General features: G+C 51.5%; 10 protein-coding genes across 10 annotated transcripts; 4 read left to right on the plus strand and 6 right to left on the minus strand.

Moving 5' to 3' along the window:
• Positions 1–932: 932 nt before the first annotated feature.
• BDW47DRAFT_109521 (uncharacterized protein) lies at positions 933–2645 on the minus strand. The gene is made up of 4 exons (XM_024813483.1): positions 2351–2645; positions 2230–2297; positions 1681–2153; positions 933–1625 (listed from the first exon to the last, which is right to left on the minus strand). The coding sequence occupies exons 1-4, from the start codon at positions 2547–2549 to the stop codon at positions 1277–1279; spliced, it is 1089 nt and encodes a 362-aa protein (XP_024669970.1). The 5' UTR covers positions 2550–2645; the 3' UTR covers positions 933–1276.
• Positions 2646–3682: 1037 nt separating this feature from the next.
• On the minus strand, positions 3683–4133 carry BDW47DRAFT_57720 (uncharacterized protein). The gene has a single exon (XM_024819353.1). It carries the CDS (start codon positions 4019–4021, stop codon positions 3773–3775), a length of 249 nt encoding a protein of 82 aa, XP_024669971.1. The 5' UTR covers positions 4022–4133; the 3' UTR covers positions 3683–3772.
• Positions 4134–4689: 556 nt separating this feature from the next.
• On the plus strand, positions 4690–6179 carry BDW47DRAFT_57727 (alkene reductase). Its single transcript, XM_024819354.1, has 3 exons — positions 4690–5027; positions 5120–5755; positions 5811–6179. The coding sequence occupies exons 1-3, from the start codon at positions 4782–4784 to the stop codon at positions 6168–6170; spliced, it is 1242 nt and encodes a 413-aa protein (XP_024669972.1). The 5' UTR covers positions 4690–4781; the 3' UTR covers positions 6171–6179.
• A 146-nt stretch (positions 6180–6325) lies between these two features.
• On the minus strand, positions 6326–7728 carry BDW47DRAFT_109526 (SDR family NAD(P)-dependent oxidoreductase). The gene is made up of 6 exons (XM_024813484.1): positions 7517–7728; positions 7109–7469; positions 6925–7037; positions 6853–6875; positions 6744–6796; positions 6326–6691 (listed from the first exon to the last, which is right to left on the minus strand). The coding sequence occupies exons 1-6, from the start codon at positions 7563–7565 to the stop codon at positions 6502–6504; spliced, it is 789 nt and encodes a 262-aa protein (XP_024669973.1). The 5' UTR covers positions 7566–7728; the 3' UTR covers positions 6326–6501.
• Positions 7729–8619: 891 nt separating this feature from the next.
• erg4A (c-24(28) sterol reductase) lies at positions 8620–10599 on the plus strand. Its single transcript, XM_024817775.1, has 3 exons — positions 8620–9842; positions 9896–10227; positions 10275–10599. The coding sequence occupies exons 1-3, from the start codon at positions 8995–8997 to the stop codon at positions 10523–10525; spliced, it is 1431 nt and encodes a 476-aa protein (XP_024669974.1). The 5' UTR covers positions 8620–8994; the 3' UTR covers positions 10526–10599.
• BDW47DRAFT_57744 (transcription factor domain-containing protein) lies at positions 10466–12913 on the minus strand. Its single transcript, XM_024819355.1, has 5 exons — positions 12815–12913; positions 12739–12762; positions 12562–12683; positions 11151–12506; positions 10466–11102 (listed from the first exon to the last, which is right to left on the minus strand). The coding sequence occupies exons 1-5, from the start codon at positions 12863–12865 to the stop codon at positions 10673–10675; spliced, it is 1983 nt and encodes a 660-aa protein (XP_024669975.1). The 5' UTR covers positions 12866–12913; the 3' UTR covers positions 10466–10672.
• A 455-nt stretch (positions 12914–13368) lies between these two features.
• Positions 13369–15268, minus strand: BDW47DRAFT_109533 (uncharacterized protein). The gene has a single exon (XM_024813486.1). It carries the CDS (start codon positions 14720–14722, stop codon positions 13589–13591), a length of 1134 nt encoding a protein of 377 aa, XP_024669976.1. The 5' UTR covers positions 14723–15268; the 3' UTR covers positions 13369–13588.
• A 107-nt stretch (positions 15269–15375) lies between these two features.
• BDW47DRAFT_109537 (uncharacterized protein) lies at positions 15376–16706 on the minus strand. The gene is made up of 5 exons (XM_024813487.1): positions 16430–16706; positions 16245–16381; positions 16054–16194; positions 15752–16006; positions 15376–15689 (listed from the first exon to the last, which is right to left on the minus strand). The coding sequence occupies exons 1-5, from the start codon at positions 16498–16500 to the stop codon at positions 15475–15477; spliced, it is 819 nt and encodes a 272-aa protein (XP_024669977.1). The 5' UTR covers positions 16501–16706; the 3' UTR covers positions 15376–15474.
• On the plus strand, positions 16655–20954 carry BDW47DRAFT_133197 (heterokaryon incompatibility protein-domain-containing protein; the record flags this gene model as incomplete). The annotated part of the gene is made up of 2 exons (XM_024817776.1): positions 16655–16672; positions 17028–20954. The coding sequence occupies 2 exons, from the start codon at positions 16655–16657 to the stop codon at positions 20808–20810; spliced, it is 3801 nt and encodes a 1266-aa protein (XP_024669978.1). The 3' UTR covers positions 20811–20954.
• A 384-nt stretch (positions 20955–21338) lies between these two features.
• On the plus strand, positions 21339–23149 carry BDW47DRAFT_109539 (Six-hairpin glycosidase). The gene is made up of 5 exons (XM_024813488.1): positions 21339–21688; positions 21737–21915; positions 21966–22051; positions 22112–22824; positions 22880–23149. Exons 1-5 carry the CDS (start codon positions 21530–21532, stop codon positions 22967–22969), a joined length of 1227 nt encoding a protein of 408 aa, XP_024669979.1. The 5' UTR covers positions 21339–21529; the 3' UTR covers positions 22970–23149.
• The last annotated feature ends 166 nt before the right edge of the window (positions 23150–23315 follow it).

The raw sequence follows: 23315 nt of genomic DNA on the forward strand, positions 1-23315 counted from the left end.
CTGAGGTCTGTTACTCCTAGGTTGATGGGATAAAACTAGGATAATGTTAGCATCTCGACGAATATATACGTGTACTATCACTCGATTATCCACAGTGAATAACATCTCTACTGATACGTCGACATCCTATCAATTGCACAGCCCTCCATATCAGCTGGGGCCTTGTCGGCGCGTATGAGTGTTGGCGTATCTGTGGACAAGGCCCATGTTGCATCTTTGCCGCTCGCAGGGTTTGCTTCCTTCAAGCATTCTATCAAACCAGATCAGCCATTGACTGGGATATCATTTGACGCACCTCATGCCATGCATCATTTTGGGAAAGAAAGGCGAGACAATGTGCCTGAGGCATATGGTCTAAAGTGCATCACGTGAGTGGATTATAATACGACGATCATGAACAAACCCCACCAGTGGACCATGTTGTGGAGATACTCGATGGTCAGACGTAAATGATGAAAACTAATGAGATTCTCTCCTAAACACGTTGCGAATGGTTGCAGGAATGATCAAAATTCAACAGTCAAAGGTATGGATGGGGTGGGGAAGGACTGCCGGTCAGCTGATTGTTTAGCTGATTGCAGTGACTACTCTTTCACTCGTCTGGGGTCATTCACGTTGTGCTATTCACGCAGGTATGGTCTTCTGTAGACAAGTCATTTACTTATGCCTATGTAGCTGTTGCGATGGTTGTGGTAAAACACGGGTAGTCCCCGCTGCGGTGTATATATATATCCTGCCCAGATCCAATCACACCATGACATATCCTGACCTATTGACTAACCAGTGCCTAATAAGAATGATAAACCTCGAAAAGAATTGAGACACAATTGGAGTTGCTCTAGCTAGTCTAAGTTGTAGTCATTTTTATAAAGTTGACGTGATAGATATAAACCTATAATTGCTACGGCGAATTGCTACTGCAAAATACCAACTTGTCCAGAGTTCACACTTCAATTCTCTAATCACCAACATACAGCCTGGGTATAGAGTAACACACAAAGTTAAATCACAGAGACAGAAAGAGAAATAGAAGTAAATGATATAATAACAAGCAAAACCCGTCGTAAGCGTCATCTGTTCGCCGAGCAGATCGGCCCCTGGCGTCCCAATCCTTGCCAGAATGGACAATCGCTACACACCAGAACAAAAAAAGATTGACAATGCACATACCACGAAGTGGCAGATTGGTATAATGTAGGATTAGAAAAAGACAAGTAAAATAGAAAGAAATGATCAAAATGAGTGTAATCCTCCCGTACTCCGTGCATTACCGATTTTATAGATGGCCATTGCGTGGTGGCGACTGGTCGTGCATGACCTCCACCGTCTGCGACACGTCCACCGTCTTGTGGATACCGTCGTGACCGGCAGACCCGGTCGAGACGGCGCCTGCGTACGAGATGAGATGGCTCTGGTCGGAGGCGAATTCGTTGGGTTCCGGGTAGTGTTTGGAGGCGACGGCAGAGAAGGTACCCTTGCCAGCGCCCTTGACCTTGCTCAGCGGCACGGACGAGTCCTGCTTGTAGTAGTGCCCCGAGCTGTAGGCGGCCTTGCGTAGCTTCGACATCAGGATGTTGAGCGTGGGGAGACAGGCGCAGATGAGACCGACGCCACCTTCGGCGTTTCTGTATGAGTCCGATTAGTATTTTCGCCCGGATCAGAGAAGAGTGAGAAACATACCCGGACAGAATGACGCAGGTGAAGACCATGGTCTGATCCAAGGAATCACCTTCCTTGATCACCAGCACCAATCGGTAGATACTGAACGCGGTGGCCAGCCCTCCGGCAGACAGCATGCCCGTCACCCGCAGCTTCTTGTTGCGCGACATCTGCAGCGACCAAGTCATGGGCAAGGGCAGGACCAGGATAATCAAATCCGACACGACACTAATGACCGAATCGGCCACCAGGGCCGCCCGCTGGTCCAGACATTGGGATTTGATGTTCAAGTCCCAGTATCCGGGGACCGGGTCACACATGCGGATCTTGATGACCAAGGCGATGACGTAGTACACACAGAGGCACCCGAGGAAGGAGTAGATGAAGATGACTTTGGATTTGAAGGGGGTGAAGATGCGCGTCAGGATGGAGAGCAGAGCGACCTTGCACAGGAGCGCCATCGGACAGTACAGGACGGTGGCGACGTAACCGAACTATATGTTCCGGAAGTCAGCAGGGTCATTTATTTCTGGTTGTCCGAGGCACTCAAAGATGCATTCAAAGATATACCTTGCGGAAAAGAGTCTGATCATCCAAAGGAACGTCTGTGATGTGGTAACCACCACCATATTTGCCGACTATGATCATACCAGTGAGTGTGGATCTTTAGCAGGTCAGGATCTGAACATACCGACAATACTGACACCGCAGTACCCCATAAACAGCAGCCATGTCAACAGACAGGCCGTGTCCTCGACCCAGACGAATTGCTTATACCAGATCCGAATCCCAAACCGCAGAATCACGAAGATGGAGCAGATGGGGATACACAGACATTGGGTGACCAGATTGACCGTGTTCAACTCATCTTTGGCATTTTCGTAGGTCATGATGGAGGAACGTCACGACACAACATGGGGACACGAAGGAACGAAAGGGAAGAGGAGGGGAAGAAGAGAGCGCAGGAAGATCGAAAAGGCAGTCCGCGGGCGAGTGTGGAATAGATTGGTCTATATTAATACTGACCAGCGAGTCGAGATAAATTACGATCCGTCCACGATCCCTGGCCCCGTCGTTCCCGAACCCCGTCCAGTCTGGCGTTCCCCGATGGCGTAGGCATTATTGGTCTTGTTCTCCTTTTCTCGGACTACGATTGGCATGCATGGTCTTTCGTGGGAGGTTTTGCGGCGCAGAAGTGGAGATGGATTGCCCGAGTGGCTCGCTGTGGACCCGCTTTGTTGCTCAGGGAAAACCCAGTGCGCAGGGGAATATCCAATGCAAAAACCTAAACGGATTTTTACCGAGGAGAAGAATCGAAAGAATCAACTGAAGGCCAAACTCAGGTTGACTATCATTCCATCAGGATATGGATTAGAGTCTAACCATGCTGGTGGCATGACCAGGAAGGTTTTCTATGCCTGCCTCTCCTTGGTCCCCTTCACCCTCCGAATCTGCAGATCCCAACTGAATCAAGCTACTAATCGCTGTCTTTTTCAATAGACTAGAAACCCAGGGTTATTGTTATTTTTATTCTGGTTTGTGTTGATCGACCCTGGAAAATATCACGACGTCAGATCGATGTGGGCAATAGCAGCGCACGCGCAATGACCGACCTCCCCGAGGACACATAGTTGCACGAATGATGAAACATCCAGGGCGATCCAGATCAGACGGATTTTGTTCCAGAAACGATAGGCATCAGGGACTTGCCCTATTACGACGCTATCGATCGTCTTCTATCGGGGCGACGGAACATTAGGAAATGGCCTATCTGCCCCTTAATTCCTTCGCCGCGCTCTCCAAGGCGCCAGGCTGGCACTAGTTGCTTCTGCACGCTCGCACCGTTCATGTGAAGCGAATTGGGACACCAATGCCGAGAGATTGAGCAGACGATAGGTTCTGGACTAATTTTAGTTATTCCCTTTTTTTTTTTTTTCTCTCTCTCTTTCCTGGCCAGAGGCTCCTCTTTATCCCGCGATACCTGGCCCAAACAACCGGGTAGACCTTTTCGTTCCCTGGTTGGACCTGGTCCATGCGATCGAGAGTTGGGATGGATTCTATTCTTATCATTACCCCTATCCGAATTTTTCATATGGCCTGTTTCCCTTTCTCTTTAGAGTTCTCTTCTAGAGAGGGGATGGGGTGCACGGCACGAGGGACACTGGAGGATCAGCATTAAAACGCCGATCATATACCCAAACAGGATGATGGACCAAAACGAGGCATGCAGGGAATGAATAATGACGGCACTCAGCGAATCAATCGGATGCCAGAACAATGGTTCCCGGTGGAGTTGGCAATGGGGCGACCCACCGCAGTGGAGCTGAGTACCATCTGAAGCCCTAACATGACCATGGATCATTTCAACAATTTAACCTTTCGCTTGCAATGGTGGAACAGCCACCGTTAGGGAGACCCACGCCCTCGGTTGCAGGTTTTGCTATCCTGAGTTAGTCTTTGCCACAGGCACTGTCAATCCAGCGGAAACTCGCGGGCGACAGGATGATCCTCATTGTCCTCTGAGGGGTTGTTGCAGACCGGGGTTTGTCTGCCGCCAGCATTTTGCACGGGAATTGGTTTCCCGATATGACATATCTTCTAACGCGCCAGATAAGAATAGCATTCAGGCGTAAAGATGGTTGTCGGGTACTGTGTGAAACATCCTTCAGGGGGCCAGAATCTTTCTGGCCAAACGTCTCGCCAGTTCTGGCTGTCCGACTGACCCGTTCCTCCACTCTGGATATCCTCACCCCGCCGGATCTCCAATTCCATTCCCTCTCTTCTCCCTCTCTGATTGGAGTGCCCCCCAAATTCAGTCAGACCCCAAGAGAACCACAATTTCCCCGTTCCCACCGCCCAAAAGGGGGAACGGGGAATGTCTGGGTCCGTAGAGGGGGGCAAATGGTGGACAAATGGTTCCACGATGGGTCGCGATAAGGGGACAGCAGTTTCACTTGTATTCTCAGTCTATGGGTGTGGTAGTAATAAGATTATTATTCTCCCTGCATGTGTCCCTGGTTCCTGTCCTCTAGCTCAACCGTTTTTCGACTTTAAACTTTCCCCCACGTTGCGTCCAATTGATTCAGTTTGATTATTGTTCTGAGTCGTATCATCCATCCACCATGGCTACCAACGAACAGTCGCGGCTCTTTGAGCCCCTCGAGATCAACAATGGCAAGATCCGTCTTAGCCACCGTATCGTGCATGCCCCCATGACGCGGAATCGTGGCGTTCCGGAGAATGCCACGAGTACGCCCGAGAAGCCCAACCGCGTCTGGTATCCCGGGGACCTGATGGCCGAGTACTACAACCAGCGCGCCACCCCCGGCGGGCTGATCATCTCGGAAGGAATCCCGCCCTCGTTGGAGGTTTGTCTCGCGACCCTAAAACACCAGTTACCCACACGCCCGACATCATTCTGCATCCATGGTTTCACACCGTCGACTGACTCGCGTCCCAGAGCAATGGCATGCCCGGCGTTCCCGGTCTCTGGAACGAGCAGCAGGCTGAGGGTTGGAAGAAGGTTGTGGACGCTGTCCACGCCAAGGGTGGTTACATCTACGCCCAGCTGTGGCACGCCGGCCGCACCACCATCCCCCACCTGACGGGCACTCCCACCGTGTCGGCCTCCGCTGCTGTCTGGGACTCCCCCGAGGAGGTCTTCCCCTACCCACCGGTCGGATCGACCCAGCAGGAGCGGCTGGCCGCTCACCCGCCCATCGAGCTCACCATCCCGCACCTCAAGCAGACCATCGCCGACTACTGCCACTCGGCCGCCCTCGCCATGAAGGCCGGCTTCGACGGTGTCGAGGTCCACGGTGGGAACGGTTACCTGCCTGAGCAGTTCCTCAGCTCGAACATCAACCGCCGCACTGACGAGTACGGCGGCTCCCCCGAGAAGCGCTGCCGCTTTGTCCTCGAACTCATGGATGAGCTGGCCAAGACTGTCGGCGAGGAGAACCTCGCCATCCGTCTGTCGCCGTTCGGCCTGTTCAACCAGGCCCGTGGCGAGCAGCGTCTGGAGACCTGGTCTCATCTGTGCGAGCAGCTGAAGCAGGCCCACCCTACGCTGTCGTACGTCAGCTTCATCGAGCCGGTATGAACTTTGATCATAAGAGTGTGTGCCCGGACACAAACTGATTTCCATCCAGAGGTACGAACAAATCTTCAGCCAGTCCGAGAAGGACAAGTTCCTCGACAGCTGGGGTCTCGGTGACGTAGACCTCTCCCGGTTCCGCCAGATCTTCGGCTCCACCCCGTTCTTCTCCGCTGGCGGCTGGGACCAGTCCAACTCGGCCGGCGTCCTCGAATCCGGCCGCTACGACGCCCTCCTCTACGGCCGCTACTTCACCAGCAACCCCGACCTGGTGGAGCGGCTGCGCACCGGCGTGCCGTTCACCCCGTACGAGCGGAGCCGCTTTTACGGGCCGTTCGAGGATAATGCCAAGTGCTATATCGATTATCTGCCGGCGAACTCGAATCTGGATATCAAGATCCAGGTGCAGCAGTAGTGCACTGGTAGGATTTTATCATCGATGGCTCTTCGTCGCATTTAGTTTAATAATGGGTGCGTGCTTCTTAAAGATTGTATATAGGCATAGACGCATGTGGATAATTGTTTGTACTCGTGGCAGTACGTTTATAATATACAATTAGTATTTTGAGGGCGTACTGTAGCGTGCTGTCAGTCGCAGAGAGCCATCTTGAGGAGCACACCTTGTGACCATCCTAACTCTAACATCCGCATCTGCTTCTATTCAGAACAACATACTGCAGGGTCTTACCTAGACAACCCCTAACTACACCGACAACTCCATCGTTAAATATAACAAGTAGATAGAGCTACGCGGTACACCCCCCGTCCACGACCAGCGCCACACCAACCACATAGCTACTCATCGGCGACACCAGGTACAGGATCGAGTCTGCAATCTCCTCCAACGTCCCGCAGCGGCCCATGGGCGTTTGACTTATTGTCTTGTCGAAAAATCCGACTGCGATGCCCTCATGGGTCATAGGGGTATCCACGACGCTGGGTCTGTCAGTGCGGACTCTCACGAGAAAGCATCGGATGAATGGCTGACTTTGGGCAGATAGCGTTTATGCGGATACCTTCTGCGGCATAAGCTTTTGCGGCCTGGATTGACATTTGCCGGTTAGTTGCATCCTTTATCATGGGGTTGGGGAGCGTACGTATTTGGTGATAGCCACCACGGCTGTTCTGCGTTAGCCTTGCTCCAAACAAAAACATGAAAAAAAGCATACCATGTTTGGCGGTCGTATACGGGATGAGCCCCATCTCTGTCGGCGGGATGGAATTGCCGAAGATAGACGACAAGTTCACAATGGCCCCTCTGCCCAGTCTGCCTCCACGGTCCCTATACCGGTCAGACACTTCCATCCAGGTCATCGCGAGAGACAAGAAGATGAAGGGAAGGGAAGGAAATACTCTTGTTTCCGCATTTGCCGGACCACTGCCCGCTGACAGAGCCACACCCCCGTCTGGTTGATATCAATCACGTTCTGCCAGTTCGCGAAGCTGGCCTCGTCCGAGTTGGGAGCTTGTCCCCCGATCCCAGCTGCGTGGACAGCGATATCGATTCCGCCGAAGCGGGCGACTATTCTTTGCACGGCGGCTTCGACGGAGGTTTCATCCTTGACGTCGGCGGTGAGAATCTCAATCCCTAAGTTGGGGAAGCTGGCGACCAGGTCATCCCGGGTAGTCTCAAGCTGGGCGGTGTTGAGATCCAGCAGAGCGAGATTGGTGATGTCATTTTGCGCCAGGGTGTAGGCTGTCTTTTGGCCGATACCTTCTTTGTGTTAGCTGCGCCCCACGAAGGAGATGAAGTGATGGTACCTGATCCACTGCCGGTGATGAAGGCCGTTCCGGTAACACGAGTGGACATTATGGGGGGTTTTTTTTTCGAGGCGTGGAAGCTACAGAAAAGGCCCGAGTGGGCCAACGGGTACTGATTGTAAGATCGGATATGCGTGACAGACAATTTAAGCCAATTCTTATTCCAGAGGCTCTTCGAGGACTACGTTGTACATATAGCCCCCACCTTTGCCTTATGGAGTAGTCATGATAGATAAAACCGAAAGTAAGGCGGGGTTCTATCGATCGCCTTAGCGAGCCTCGTGGCAACCCGCCTGATTTCTGTGTTCATGTGAACTGATCAAGATCGCATATTACCCAAACCGGATTAGAGACGCACTATCCACTTATAGAGAGACCACGGGCACCCCCATCAAGAACGTTGAGTGATGCGAAGCCACACAGAAACTCCATGTCTGTGCTGCCCAACAAGTCTCAGCCAAATCTGCAGATCCCACAACTCCCAAAAAGCATTCCAACCGGTTTATGCATCGGTGTAGGCCTATACCAGTTAGTACGGGGTATGGGGTGAATCAAATCAAGGTCTAGCTCCTTCACTCCAATCTCAGCCCCTCATCCCCTCCCGTGATAAGCGGCACCAGCTTCCTTACAACAACCGCAGGATGAACATTCAATTTATTGCATAATCCCAGGGCCGTTGCTAGTTCCTCATTGATGTTGCAGCTGATGTTGTTTTCCGCAGCCTACAGCTTTGGATATGAGCTAACAGAGCGGAAGGCCCAGGACTCATCACACCATTCCATATGGTCATTATTACGCCGAATGATAATGCCCCCAACACATTGTTACTGTCGCTGTAGAGTCGACCGAGAAGACTTACGGGAACTATTCTGCATCCAAGAATAGAATATCAGTGACGTCGGGAAATTATATAGGGAAACGACTTGTCGGTTTATGCTTCCGGACGACCAGTCAAAACATACAGGGCAAATGCTGCATTTTGTTTTGCACACGCGAATGATGTCAGATTTTCCTTATTTGTCATGTAGCAAACAGTGGCAAGTCTAAAATATTGCGCTTATTAATGTACGTATACCATCTAGATCCTATTGATCTGGACCACGGTGCTATGCATTGTTGCATTGCATGTCGGCTGCGATGGAGACTCTTTGAAGGACCCATTGGGTGGATCTATAATGGGCCAATGATTGGTTCTAACGGCGAATCGGTTCGCCGAGCGAGGCGAGGATTCCGTGCTCTCCGCGGAGACCGCGGTCATATGCGTACCTTGTAAGCATCAGGTAGAATGGTGGTAGAAACCAGACGCGATCTCCCAATGAGTGAACATTATTTACTGCATTCAATCGAGAAAGGGGTTGTCCAACTTTTTCGCCCCACTCCCGTGATGGTTTACTCCGTGAGGGTTTATATATTGACAAAAACCCCGTCTGTTCGAATATGAAGCCCATTGCGAGCACACGCCCCCTCACATTGTCACCATGTCGAAGAGAGTACGCCATAATACCCAGAACAATGGTGCCAATGGCGCAGCTGATGTACCTCAGCATGACCATGACTCCGAGAACACCGAGTTTGAGTTTGGCGGACCGCTGGGAGTCACGGCTATCATGGCGGGATCCCCTCTGATCATGTACTACATGTTCATTGGGGTGAAGTGTTTCGACGGCCAACTGCCGACTCCAGCTCGTGCGGGAGAAGACACTATCACCGGGTTCCTAGGTCACCTCGTCGAATTGGTTTATACCCATGCCTTTCCGCACCGCAAGGCGTGGATCATCTACTGGACCTTTTTGATCCTAGAAGGCCTCGGATATCTGTACCTTCCAGGAGTGTACGGTAAAGGGAAGGCCCTCCCCCACCTTGGCAACAAACAGCTGGACTACTACTGTTCCGCCTTGTCGTCGTGGTATCTGACGATCAGTGGCGCTCTTTCCCTGCACTTCTCGGGTCTGTTTCGGCTGAGTACTCTCATTGATGAATTTGGACCGATCATGTCCGTGGCCATTATCTCGGGGATTGTAGTTTCCATTCTCGCGTACTTGTCAGCCCTGTCTCGCGGGGCGCAGCACCGCATGACAGGATCCCACGCGTACGACTTCTTCATGGGCGCAGAGCTTAATCCGCGTATGTTCCGCTGGATTGACATGAAGATGTTCTTCGAAGTCCGCATTCCTTGGTACATATTATTTCTGTTGTCGCTCGCTACGGCGATCAGACAGTGGGATGAGTATGGTTTCGTGTCCGGTGAAGCCGCCTTCCTGCTGATGGCCCATTTCCTGTACGCCAACGCCTGTTCAAAGGCGGAAGAGCTGATCATCACCAGCTGGTAAGTCGGTCGACTTTCTTTGACATCCAAGATGTCACGCTGACAAAGAGCAGGGACATGTATTATGAGAAATGGGGATTCATGTTGATCTTCTGGAACCTTGCCGGGGTACCGATGATTTACTGCCACTGCACGCTGTACTTGGCTTCGCACCACCCATCGACATATCACTGGACTCCGGTCGCACTGGGCCTCCTGGCGGTGGTATATCTCTTCGTATACTGGGTGTGGGATACCTGCAATAGTCAGAAGAACTACTTCCGTGCTCAGGAGCGAGGTAGCGCTTTCGACCGCAGGACATTCCCTCAGTTGCCGTGGAAGTTCATCAAGAATCCCGAAACCATCAAGACCAACACTGGAAGTGATATTCTCTGCAGCGGGTGGTGTAAGTGACCTGGAGCCCTCCAGAAGTGACATTTCTGACGACTGCAGATGGCCTCGCCCGTAAGGTCCATTATACTTGTGACATATTCTTTGCTGTGTCTTGGGGATTGGTCACAGGTTTTGATTCTCCCTTTCCATGGTTTTATCCATTGTTTTTCATCACCATGATCTCCCACCGCGCTTGGCGCGACATCGAGCGATGCCGCGGGCGGTATGGTGAGGCGTGGATGGAGTACGAGCGTCGGGTGCCGTATTTGCTCATTCCGGTAAGAAGACTTCCGGGACCCAACCATGGATAGGGTGGAGCTAACAAAGAGGGTAGTATGTTTTTTGATACGGCGTGATAGTCGAAGATAAACAATAAGGCGGACTGAGAACGAGCAGACAGCGAAGTGAACCACCGCGTCGTGGCTAGTCGGGATAGACATTGTGCCAATGCCATTATTTCATTCTGGAACATAATTTAGGTAGCTAGCGTTTAATATATCCATAACCGGGCGATTCGTTCCGAGAAAATCATTCAAGAACATGGACACATCCTCTTGGTTCATGGCGGAATCAAACGTATTCTCGGGCCACGAGACATCCGGAAGAGTGACATTGGCTGGCCCGTCGACAATAGGGGGCATAAACAAGGACCCATCCTGGAGCTGCTCGAGTCCAGTGAGAGTCTGCTGGGTATCAACCAGCACCTGCGCAGTCCTCACGAATGCCTCGCAAATAGCATGTAGATGCTTTGCGCCCGGAGACAAATCTTTAATCAACTCGAGCGACCCGAGCGTCTCTTGCAATAAGGCCAGATCCGCAGTGTTAGAGGTGGTGATCGCATGGGTAAAGACAATCGCGAATGGTGCAAAGGAGGGATACAATAGGATACTATTCCAAGTTAACATCCGTAACAAGATGTCGGGAAGAGAGACTGACCTGTTGACATATTCCATTTGTTTATGCGTCTGACGACCGCGAAAGTAAGTGAAGCACTTGAGATGGCTGTGAAGAGCCATACTACCGGCTTTGTAGCATTCTAAGGAGATCCCCATTCCATCCCCTGGCCCTGTCTGCGCACGGTAGATAACCGTCAACACCGAATAGGTGATAAAGTCCGCACAGGCGGCCATTCCGTGCAAGGAGTCCGAGTACAGGGCAGGGCTGACGTCAATGCTCAGGAGTTTGTCACGGACAGCGATTAATTCAGCAGACAGGGCGTCAATCGCCTTCATGCGATCGGTCTGTCTGGCCTTGGAGGCGGCGGTGGAGTACAGCTGGTCGTATACACGTCCCTGGATTCCTGCGAATTCTACAGTGACGAGACTCATCAGATCCCATGGACGCTGCTGGGGGTCATTCGACGGGGTGAACAGGTCGGCGTCGATGTCATGATCCTGGAAATGAGACGCCAGGCCTATATTGAGGGAGAGATTTTTGTCGATCGTATACAGGGACCAGAATGCGTGACGTTTGGATTCCGCTATCGGAAAAGGGTCTTTGACGATGGCATGACTCCTATGGAGGCCCAGTGTTTGGCACATGTTAAAGGCAATGGACAGATAGGTCCAACAGCGCTGAATATCAAACTCTTCCTGTGATTTGACGATAGCAATCAACAAGGCCTGCACCTTCTCCACGGTAGGCGCCATTACCATCTCATAGCTGCTCAGGGCGGCAGAGAAGTGGCGTTCGCAGAATTTCATATGGGCCAGCAAGTCAAACTGTGCCAGATCGCGGTTTTCTTCGTGGAGGTAATCTCGGATAATAAAATATAACAGACCGTGTAGAAAGGGCAACGATCCAGACGGCATGGGAAACAGAGGAAAATAAATGGACTGGCAAAGCGACTCGACCTGCAGGGGGCTTGCCCACGATTGGCTCACCAAAAAAAAGGGCGGTCGGGCCTTGACCTTCCGTATTAGGGCGACAACCAGCTCAACTGGAAGAAGTTCTTGTCCGTCGTGATATAATGTGGGACTTTCAACACCGGTGGTAGGCGCGTCTGGCGCATGATAGTGATCAAGGCGACGCCTGAGAGACGACAAAGCGGCAGATACATGATCATCCTGTTCTCTGGCCTGTGAAGTAGCGACAGCAGAAAAGGCCGCATCTCTAGCAACGAGAGTTTCATGATGAAACGAGGATGGTCCTTCAAATGGAGGAGCCGTATGAACAGAGGGGACAGGGCGAGCTGGTGGAAGGACTGTGGTAGGTGTCGAGGACTGGATGAGTTGCTGGAGAGTTTGTTGCATAGCAGTGAGCTGCTCCTGGATGCCGTCCACCTTCTGTTCACTAGCTATATTTTAGCGACAAGCCTCTAGTAACCCAGGTCGGATCCCAAACTAACTATTCGTGAGGAATTCGTTGTCTCGACGCTTCTTGGACCGTGGGGGAGGCAACTCCCACTCCGCTACAAGGAATGCCCAAGGCACCACAGGAAGAGCAGGGAATTTCCTTGTCACATTTGATCTATTGCATCATGAGCGGAGAGTCAATGTGTATTCATTACAGTCCAGGGCTATACCTTGCGGGCTCGACAATTATCACACTATTCGAGTCAGTTGTTTTAGTGCTGTACATGGGATGGAGGGCACACAAACGGCGCGGGCTCGGAAAGAGCTACGTGCTGCAGAAGCAGCTCTTTCTGCCATTGTGATAGAGCACCTTGGTGTACAGGATGACGAGAACCGGGGATGTTGAGTGTGCTGAACCGTATTGTGTCCACACACTAGTCATACGTTACGTAGAAAGCGGAGTGGAGAGAGTGCAGAGACACCTGAGGATGGCAGAGTACGGCTGGCGGACTCAGGCATCCCTTCCAACTAGCCAATGAAAATGCCGAAACCACGTGATCATAGTGACTTTACGTCAGGTGACATTGGCTAACCGGTCATGGTTATGTAGCTGAGTCATTTGTCATAAACCTGTTCATGACCTCTATAACGTCCTTCATGCGACATTTTCATCATGCTGGCAACATCTCACCCTTTCCGATTCCACCCAACGAGGAAGATGGACATGGCAATCTGCAAAATACGAGGGTAAAGACCAGATCACAAGACGTTGCCAAGTGCTGGACGAGATCTTGCCCGCGAAAAGGCCTAGATGTGTGGGTTCTACAGCAGGAGAGAGCCTCGGGAAAGAAAGACAACCTGGAATATCCATCTTCTCCCTTCCATGATATTCTCCCCATTCTTGATGATATTGACATAAAAGAACAATACTATTACCTAAATTGAGTCAGAATGTCTATCACCTCCAACGTTAATCATCAACCTGTGTCTCATCTGTCAATCATCAATCAAGAGTAAATGTATATACATATCCATATATATAGAACGACACTAGGCCTTGAACTCCTCTTGCGAACATCATCATTCGCTGTCATCTGCCTCAGGTTCGAGCTTCATTGCCATCCATCGATCCCGCGCCTCATCAGGGTTCCAGTCCTCACGACCAGAATTCCTCCGTGCTTCCTTCAACCACCCATCCCAGTTAGGGGTCGACGGCGCCAGTTGCCCCTTATGAATCCAGTGGACCTTCCCCGTCGTTCGAATACAGTGCCACAGAACCTGTGTATAATTGTCGGTGAGCTTACGCTCGATCGGCTTGATACTGTACCGCGAGTCAATATCCCAGGTTTGCCGAGGTTCCGTCAGCAACGCCATGGCCCAGTAAGCGATATTGAGGATGACGTATGCCAAACCGACGGCGATCTGCGATTTCCATCCGCAATTGCTGAAGAAAATGATGGATGCCATCAGCAGCACCGTGCTAAGTGCCAGAAGGACTTGGTGCGCCCGCCCCCTGAAGACATAATCGCAGGCTTCCGTGCCGCCATAAAGCTCGCGAGCAATGTCCTCGTTGCATTTGACGACGATAAAAGCACCCGACCGCGTGCGGATGACCACATCTCCGGGCGGGACCTTGGCAGCCTTGGACTTCCGCACCGACAGCTTCGGTCGCCATTGGGAGGATAAGCACGCGGTGCTCGTGGATAAGGTCATGGTTCCCAGACCAATCAAAGCTACCGCGTCATGGTTGACGCCGGCCCAGACGAATAGTGCGATCGTCATCAGGATGGAGACCAGCGTTACCAAATTGAGTGGGCAGATCTTGCGCAGTGGAATGCTGTTCTTGTCGTCCGGGGGCCCATTCTGCTCGGGACTACTTCCGGAATATGTAATTTCGTACGACTGAAACTCGTACGGCTCCAGCGAGTCTACCCGATGGATCACGTCGGCGAAAAAGTTCAACTCGGTGAAGTGATTGCCGGAGAAGACACCCACGACGTGTACGTCCTTAACGGAGGGGAGGCGGACGGGGCGATCGGTGTTGAGCATTGTCTCCGGGGCGGGCAGGAGGCGCGGAAACCCCCCCAAGGGTGATGCTGTGATCGCTTGCGCATGCTTCTCAATAGATGAACCTCCGACCACAGCGAGTAAACCGACGATGTCGAAGCTCCAGGTAGGCTCATCCGACGCGAGATCGAGGGGAAACCAACCCATTTTGTTTATCGGTTTCTGTCACGGTGCCTCCAATCGAATAGGGGAAGGTGCACGACGATGCGAAAACAATACCAGTAAACACAACTTGATGAAATGAGGTTCGCTGGACTAGTACACAGACTATCCCACTGGACCGGTAGAGAGTCAGGTAAAATACTGCAGATTCATCAAGCGAGGGCCTGACCGCAACAATTTAAGCGCCAGAACAAGAGGGAAAAAGGAATCGCCAGGAGAAAACAGTCAGACACAACGTGTAGACTAACAATCAGCCGCCCCCACTGACTGGGGTCCAAAGTCCGCTATCGCTACGCTGCCCATATCCAGTGCATTGGAAGATCCCGTTTTGCCGTGTTACTTATCATCCCACTGCCTGGTGCCCCGTACATCACCCCTTCATGGAGAGATGAACTGTCGATGATATCCGGATCTAAACAGGGGTTTTTTGTCTGGGTTGACGAGCTGAACTGTGGGGCCCCGGCGTCAAGCCCAATCACGGTCGAAGGACAACGCAAATCTGCGGGGCTATCCTGTCACGCAGTCTTTGCGGTTGAGGGGGACAAGCCAGCCTCCTGCTGATGGATGAATTCGACCAGTGACTCGCAGGGTGAGCCAATGAAGCGATGGCCAATACGAGAGATAATTTGCGCGATCAAGCTTGGGTTAGCGCGACTACTCTAGCGTGGATGATTGGGATGAAGAGCAGAATGGTGCCCGAAGGCGGATGGTAATCTTTTTGCATCCATCTACAAAGATTAGGTCCTTTCGTTCGACAAGAAATGTCTCCCTGCATCATTTCCTGATTTTAACCCCTCTAAGTACTTCTTGGCTGTGTCGTCGAGACGCGAGCCCGCAAGCAGAACTTCGATGATGTGACCCGCCAGCTGTCCTTGCGTTATGATCCCGCAGCGTACGGCGTCTTTCATCAGCTCGGCGGTGCTATGTGGTTTCATGCCCCGTCGGATACGCTCTGCTGGGGGTTTAGCTTTATTCACTACGGAGCACTTTGCGGGTCTATGGCGATGAACTCACTGTTCAATGCCCCATTGCATGGCTTGACGATCTCGACGGTATATTCGCGAACAGACGACATGCGATAGGTAGCCCTGAGTCCGATCTGATGACCCAGACCCTTGGTCGTGAACGTACTGGATCTGTAATACTCGGTTACGCCGCCCGAATATTCCTGCCCGTCGTTGGGTCTGCCCTTCTGCTGGTTGATGCGGCTGGAATTTTCCCCATGACTTGCAGACGCCTTCCAGAGTCGGTGTCGGGCACTGTCGGGACCTGATGACCATTAGTATTTGGATTCCCGGCATTTCGATGATCCTGACCTTCTTCAGGATCAGAGATCTCGCTATCCTCCGTGTTCTGGTCAGCTTGGGGCTGAACATGGGTTGATTTGGATTCTTCCTCGCCGGGGAACAATCGATCGGCCTTGTACCCTGCGACGGCCTCGAAAACCCCGTTCTCCTCTACATATGGTTCAGTAGGTTGGTGATCAAGAACGTGTGGAGGAACTGACTGTAGACAATAATCCCATGCTCAAATCTTGCGTTGGCCGAGTAGGAGATGAGAAAAAATACATCGATAAACCCAATCAGCCGGATCTTACCCGTCCATTGCTCTCCATTGATCGAGATCTCCCACGGGTGTATATCGCTACTTTGTTATCTCGGAGGTCACAGAGCTATGCAACAGGGGACATACCAGTCACATTCCAATGTATTGTCCCGAACCGATCTGCCAAAGGTTTCTAGCACCCGATGGTAAGATGCCATGATGAGTGTCTTGCGAGAGTTTACAAAGGTCTTCGGGCGGACCCTATATTTCAAACAAGATCAAATCCTCCAGTTGAGACTTTGGAGGTTCAGTTGATGCTAAAAAGCTAAGTCATCAGTTTGCGATCGTCGTCTCCACGTCAGTGTATGCGACATGACGATTTCGCAAATGGTAAAGCCGGTCGAAGTGGTGTGAGAGGGAGAAAGCTGGCGGGAAAGAGAAAGAGGGACAACGCAACGCAGGGAAAACAGGTCAAAAGCAAAGCGTGTGACTCGGGCAACGTGGCTCAATGAGACGCGTCATTTTCTCTCTGTCTTGTCTGGTGGGGGAAGCACTTGCATGAGCAAGTCAGTGAGGTTTACAATGTGATAGGTTACCTGGAAACCCAAAAACCTTTCAGTGGGAGTGGCGAGACATGGATCGGGTCCCAATATGGCCCAACTGTATATATGTCTCCCGGATGAGGAGCAGAGCTTTCTCATTTCCCATCATTTCACAGGTTTTAATGAATATGGATCCCTTACAGGCCCTCAGGTCAACCGTTGAAAGTACTCTCACCCACCATGCCTCACTCAAGGAGATACACGGCCTAGCCAATTTGGTCATCGATCGCGCGGGACACATCAAGGATGTTGCTCTGAAAGAAGCCGAGAGGAATCAATTGCGCGTCACTCTGAACAATGTTCTCATTCCCAAACCCAAGATACATTTTGTGGACGACAGAACCTTCGAAGGATACACCGAGGATAAAATTCCTGATGATTGGTTCGTCTCATCCGACGACGATTTGAAAACGCCATTTCGCATGTTCGATGTCGAGACGCAGAACATGGTCAGTACGTCCAATCTCGGCCTGAACGACCAGTATTGTGTTGTCTCGCACAGCTGGAAAGGCTCCGAGGTTGATCACCAGTACTTTGCCGATGCTAAAACCATGGAGTCCCTGGAAGACAATATAGAGGCACAAGAGAGCATATGCCAAGATTCACTACAGCACCAAACAGTGCCTGCATCAAGTGATTTGGGCAAAGTTATTGAGAAGAGCAAAGCGGATATCACGGTGTTGGAGCGTAAGGTGGCATCTGCACTCATGCAAGCTCGCCCCAGGCATGATGGAGAGCGCCCCAAGGATCTAGAAACACTTCTTCAGTGGTATGTCGATGCAAGGGGGGCTGAGAGCGGAATGAATCGTTGGCAGAAAGAGGTCCACAACGCTGCAACCCTTCGCTCCAGCGCTGAACGGCGCGCAGCGTATTATAGAACGGTGTGGAATGCTATGGTGGATTGCCTCAACCCCTCAAATACAAACACCAATGAGAGAATACCATCGTCCGACGATACGGGGTCAAGACAGCTTGACTCTGCAATTGATAAATTGACCTCGGGGACATTGAATCAGCAAGCGCTAGCAGAAGAGAACTTTAATGCGGCATCTAAAGCCTGGGCGGAGACTTCCTCCACCGCCCAGTTCTTTGACAGCAATCGGGCATTGAGCTACGGTACTGAAGCATTGTTGGCTGCTCTACAACGCATCCGGTCCACACGCAAGATTGAACAGTCCATTATCCATGCAAAGAAGCTATTCGAAGCGCACTTCCCTCGCGGGGGGAAACGATACGTGTGGCTGGATACGTGTTGTATCAACAAACGGGATAGCTACGAGATGACCGAGTCCCTGGCGTTGATGGGAGACTGGTATGCCAACGCCGACTTCTGTCTCGTGCATCTCGATACTCCCCGGTCCGAGGCGTCGTGGATCGAGGAGTGGAAATACTGGAAGATGCCATCCCACGTCCCAATAGAATTAAATATAGAACGGTTCACGGATATTGCCACGAAGGGTAAAGTGGGTGATCACAAAGCCAAGGCCCAGGTAGAATGGGCTACGCGTGGATGGACGCTACAGGAGCTGGTGTTGAGCAAAATGACCTACTTTGTTAACTCCCACTGGCAGCACTTGGAGAGGCCTATTGAGGTCATTGGGCCCTTCTATTTCCTCTGTCCATTCATTCACAGGTACTTGAAACACCCCTTCGTCCAGGGTCTGGGGAAACCACCCGTCGAAGTAATACACAAATTGGAACAACAACTATTGTCAAATCCGATACACGAGATGCCCCGAGAACGCCAGCTTGTCTTTGTGCTTGAAAAGATTGGCTTCGTGCCTCCCAAAGATTTAAGAGACACGACGGCTGAAGCGCAGGTTGGGAAGGCCGTGCTTGCCGCTGCCAGGATGTCTCCAAGCATACTAGATAAACTGACATTGGACACCCTTGTCGACCCATGCAGCGACAATCTCGACCTTCATGGAAGGTTAGCTCTTATTAACCATCTGCTTGCTGACTTAGTCGCTACTACCGGTGCAGAAATAGTAAACGACCGCCAGCGGATATCAGCGTTTAGTAAGATCGGGCATCTAAGTAATTGGGTTGCAGGGACTGGACTATTGGACTCTTCCGCCAGCAGCGTCCTGATTACTGCCTCAGACAGGCAAACCACCGTTTCAACGGATAAGGCATACTCGTTGATGGGGATCCTTGGCGTTCGTTTTTCCGCCTTCCCTGCGGAGGGACTTCCCAAAGCACTATCCAGGCTGTTAGACGAGGTTGTAATCACGTATAACGATGTTTCGGTCTTCAATTGGACGGGCAAGCATTGCGGGAGCCCTCTCCACGGGCGATCGCTATATCCTGCCAGCATCGATGCTTTCGTGGATCCAACAAATGATCCGACTTCCACCACACAGGTTAATGCCAGCCAGAACATATTAAAACTTTTGCACATTCGACGAGCGCGACGGAGAAAAATCGCTCGCGACGTCAACAACCTACTAGCTGGCATGCTCGTCCTAGCGAAGGAGCTCCCTGCAGAATGCTCAACGCTGTATGAGCTGGGCGACCTGGCAGACACGATCAAGGATGCCAAATTTGAGCGTCTCGAAGTCAACCTCCACAATTTAGAGGTCATTATCGCGACCATTCAAGCTGTTTTGTCTCGCCAGGTGCCCATGGACGTTAAAGAAGACGCACCCAGCAAGATTTCTGGAAGATTTGGCTCGCTTGAGCGAATAGATGGAATCCGTAAATCGGGTTTGCCGCATCATGCAATTGTTCCCAAGCTATCCTTTCGGCGACAAAAGGCTACACCCCGGCCATCCCAGGGAGGACAGCAACACCAGGCATCAAATTTGAAGAACGGGGAAACAGACGACCAGGAATCCGATCTCCAAGCGATCAACGCATCAATAAAGCACATTATCGGCGAGTTGAATTACCCTGTGCCAACACACGTTGAGGAAATCAGCGACAACCTTACCCAGGATGGCGGCGCAAAAGCCCAGCAAGGTCAAGAAAGGAGGCTAGTTTGTCCAAACCCGATTGTGGTTAGCACTGCTGGTATACGGGGCATCTTCGACATACAAAGGGTCATTGTCACAATGATCGACCCTGACAAGCTACGATCTAAAGTTACAAATGCAGGTCCCAGACAAAAGATTGAGGGGTGGTGTACCATCAGCACCGGGTTGTCCCTCACGCTGGTCGCATTCACTTGCGACGCGCATGTGCTAGCCAAGCAGCTAGATCTTTTGGAAGTAATCGCGCAAGACATTGATCCTAACCAGGATCGTGGTCCAGTCACGGATCCCGAACAGCCTTGCGGCAGCACTTGGTGGCCGAGGAGCGCCGATCAACGCAAGGTCTCTCGAATGGTTTCCTTTGTACAAAATTCTGACCTTCATAGCATTGCCGGTGAATGGGTGCTAGGCCGTTTCTCGGGATCACCGGGGGCCAGATGGTTCCTCTGCCAGTTGGAGCTGGGCGCCGGAGATGATTTCTACGGACAGCGAATTGCTACAGACGCTTTCAGCTTTGAGAACGCCGCCCCCGAGCAGGGTCTCTCCGAATACTGGCACCAATTCACGGAGGAAAAGAAAGCCAGGACCTGCGAAACGATTAAGATGTATATCCTCCGGAAAGCGCTTTGGAGAAAGGCGGGCAGTGAGATGGATAAGCTCAAGCGCATAGAGGATGCAAAAAAGAGGAGCAAAGGCCACGTCGACTGGGACGCTGCGGCGGCGATTGCGCAAGACCTCTCGTCGAAGAAGCTAATCAACATGGGGAGAATGGCACGGCTAGGTGTTGCCGGGGCCGGTGTCGACCTGTGGGCCAACTATTTAGAATCGCGTATTGAGAAAGGAGCACTGGACCGCCTGCCAATACCTTTGCAGACGGCCGTGAAGGATTTGGATCACAACAAGATCTTATTACCAGCCATGTTCCACGCCGGGCGTGAGGTGCATATGTTCTAATGGCGACGATGAGCTGCGTGGGTCGAGGCACCCATTGTCTAAACACGCGGGGGCGGTAAGCTCTAGATATTGGTGATACAACATTTCTCCTTGCAGATGATGGGTATCTACTAAAATACTACGTATGTCCAACAGCGAACGAACTACAATAGGAAGAATTGAACAAAGGAGGACTATAGAAAACACACCACTACCCTCATGGGTGGGTTGGAGTCAGCCCAGGTAGAGATGTTCTCGGTGATAATCTATAATTTACTTTTCTACGGAGTACGTGCGGTCGATGTAGATGTAGATTAATAAACGGGTATATGATCATTTGAGCTAGTAAGGGTTTTGTTTATCTTTTTGGGGGGATTCTGGCAACTAATAAAGAAATCCGTTATCCCACAAAGAGAAGTGCAGGCAGCCGCTGATGACTTCACATGAACATAATTCTATAAAATAAATTCAATACCTGGAAATTGAATTATTTTGAGCATAGATTGCTTTATTTCAGTGATGAATTGCATGGACCTGGCTGGTCAGATTGCCCAATCGAGCTGGCCCTTGTTCCCTATCGCCTGTGGAGCTCGGATGTCGATCGATTCTAAATAAGCAGGGGACGACGATCCATTCCAAAAATAAGTTGACCGCATTTCGATACATCGTAACAAATAGTGTCAATCTTCTCAAAATCTGCAGCACATCTCGAGCCTTGTCAGTCATTTACCATTTCTACCATGATCATGGGCATCCGTTTCTTGCCATGGGTAGCCCTAACCCTGGCTGCTGTCACTGCAGCTCAAGGACAACCCTTTTCGACCTGGATGCTGGACAGCATCCTGGCGCGGCAGGATGGAATTACCAGCACAGGGGCGATGACAAGACAAATTGAAAATGTCATTTTCCCACACTCGATCACCTGTATCCCATGCTGATTCGTGCAGGGCATCTTCCAAGAGGCGCTTCGCGCCGCTATCGAGCGGTCGGATGACGCTGTCCAGCGTGGCCGGTGGACTGAATATCATCATCGCAGTGTGGAGCAAGGCATCCAGGAGGCGCTAAACGCGTCCAAAGATGCTCTAGATTATGGACTAGACCGACTGTGTCTAGCTCGGTCGCTTCTGTCGGTCCTTACCGCTGTCATAGTTCTAATTTCTACTGACAACTCGCCAGCGAATTGCCCCCCAATGGCCAATTTGACCAACAAGCCCTGGAAGCTTTGCGGGAATCAGTGCGGCTGCAACCTCGCAATGCCCTAGGTATCTTGATTTCCATACACAACGATCTGTGCTTTTCCCGTCGCTGACGACCACCACCAGGTGGCCTTTGGTACTACGCCAACCCGCCCGCCCCTTATAATTACCACGGAGACGCGTCCTACGGTGATGGCATGTATGGATACGCTCCGTACGCCGCCCTTTGGGGATCAATTACCGGCGACGAGGTGCTGAATCTGGACGCCGCCCTTACACAATTAGCCCTGATATATCGCAATGCGCGCGATTCAACGACTGGTCTTGTCAAGCACGGGTATCAGCTGTCCCGCAATGCCTCCTGGGCCGATACCGCTACAGGTGCCAGTCCTGTTATCTGGGGGAGAAGTCTGGCCTGGTATACTGTTGGCCTGGTCGACGCCCTGGAAGTGGCTGCCACGAGGTCACCGGAGGTCGTGGCTACCGTAACGTACCATCGCACACAGGCTCTGCTGCGGGATATAGTAGCAGCTGAGATAGAGGCTGTGGACAAGTCCGTGAGCGAAACGGGCCGCTATGGCATTTGGCAGGTCGTAGACCAACCCGAGGCCCCCGGTAACTTTATTGAATCCAGTGCTGGTGCCCTGATCACCTTTGCTCTAGCCAAGACCTTGCGTCTGGGTTATATGGGAGATGTGCATGGTCGGGTGTCGGTTCTTGTCCGAAAAATGCACCAGGATCTGGTGGAACGTTTCGTCGGGCACAATCAAAATGGCACGCTGGACTATTTCGGCACTAGTGCGATGGCTAGTCTGCATCAGCCCAACGTTGACTACGAGGTGTGTGATAGTTCTTTGACTTTTTATTGTTGGAACAAACCTAAGCGTGATCTAGTACTATGTCAACTTGCCGGTCACGACGAACAGCTTAATAGGCACGAGTGCATTCGTTCTAGCGAGTCTCGAGATCGAACGGATGGGCTAATCAGATTTGTGGGATATTACTCTGAAAAGGTGATTGTCGGGTCATGTTTGGATTTACTAGGATATAATGTTTCAAACTTGATGTTTCGAGCTTCATGTTCATCACCAGCCGATCAATGGCGAGACATCTCACTGTGTTCATCACTGATCGTAAAGCTCCAACACCTTTTGGTAGAGTGCTGCACAGAAAAAGCTTTAACCCTCAATCTGCAAGTACCATGTCGATCCCCCAATGCAATGCGGGGTCGGTAGTATCGGCTGGCCTTCGCTCAGGGGCATCGTTAATCAAACCCCCGCAGGGGAGCTATAGGACGTGGTATTCCAGCGTGGCATCCGACCATAGCCAA

This window comes from Aspergillus candidus (assembly GCF_002847045.1).
Source record: "Aspergillus candidus strain CBS 102.13 unplaced genomic scaffold BDW47scaffold_40, whole genome shotgun sequence".
Lineage (NCBI taxonomy): Eukaryota > Fungi > Ascomycota > Eurotiomycetes > Eurotiales > Aspergillaceae > Aspergillus > Aspergillus candidus.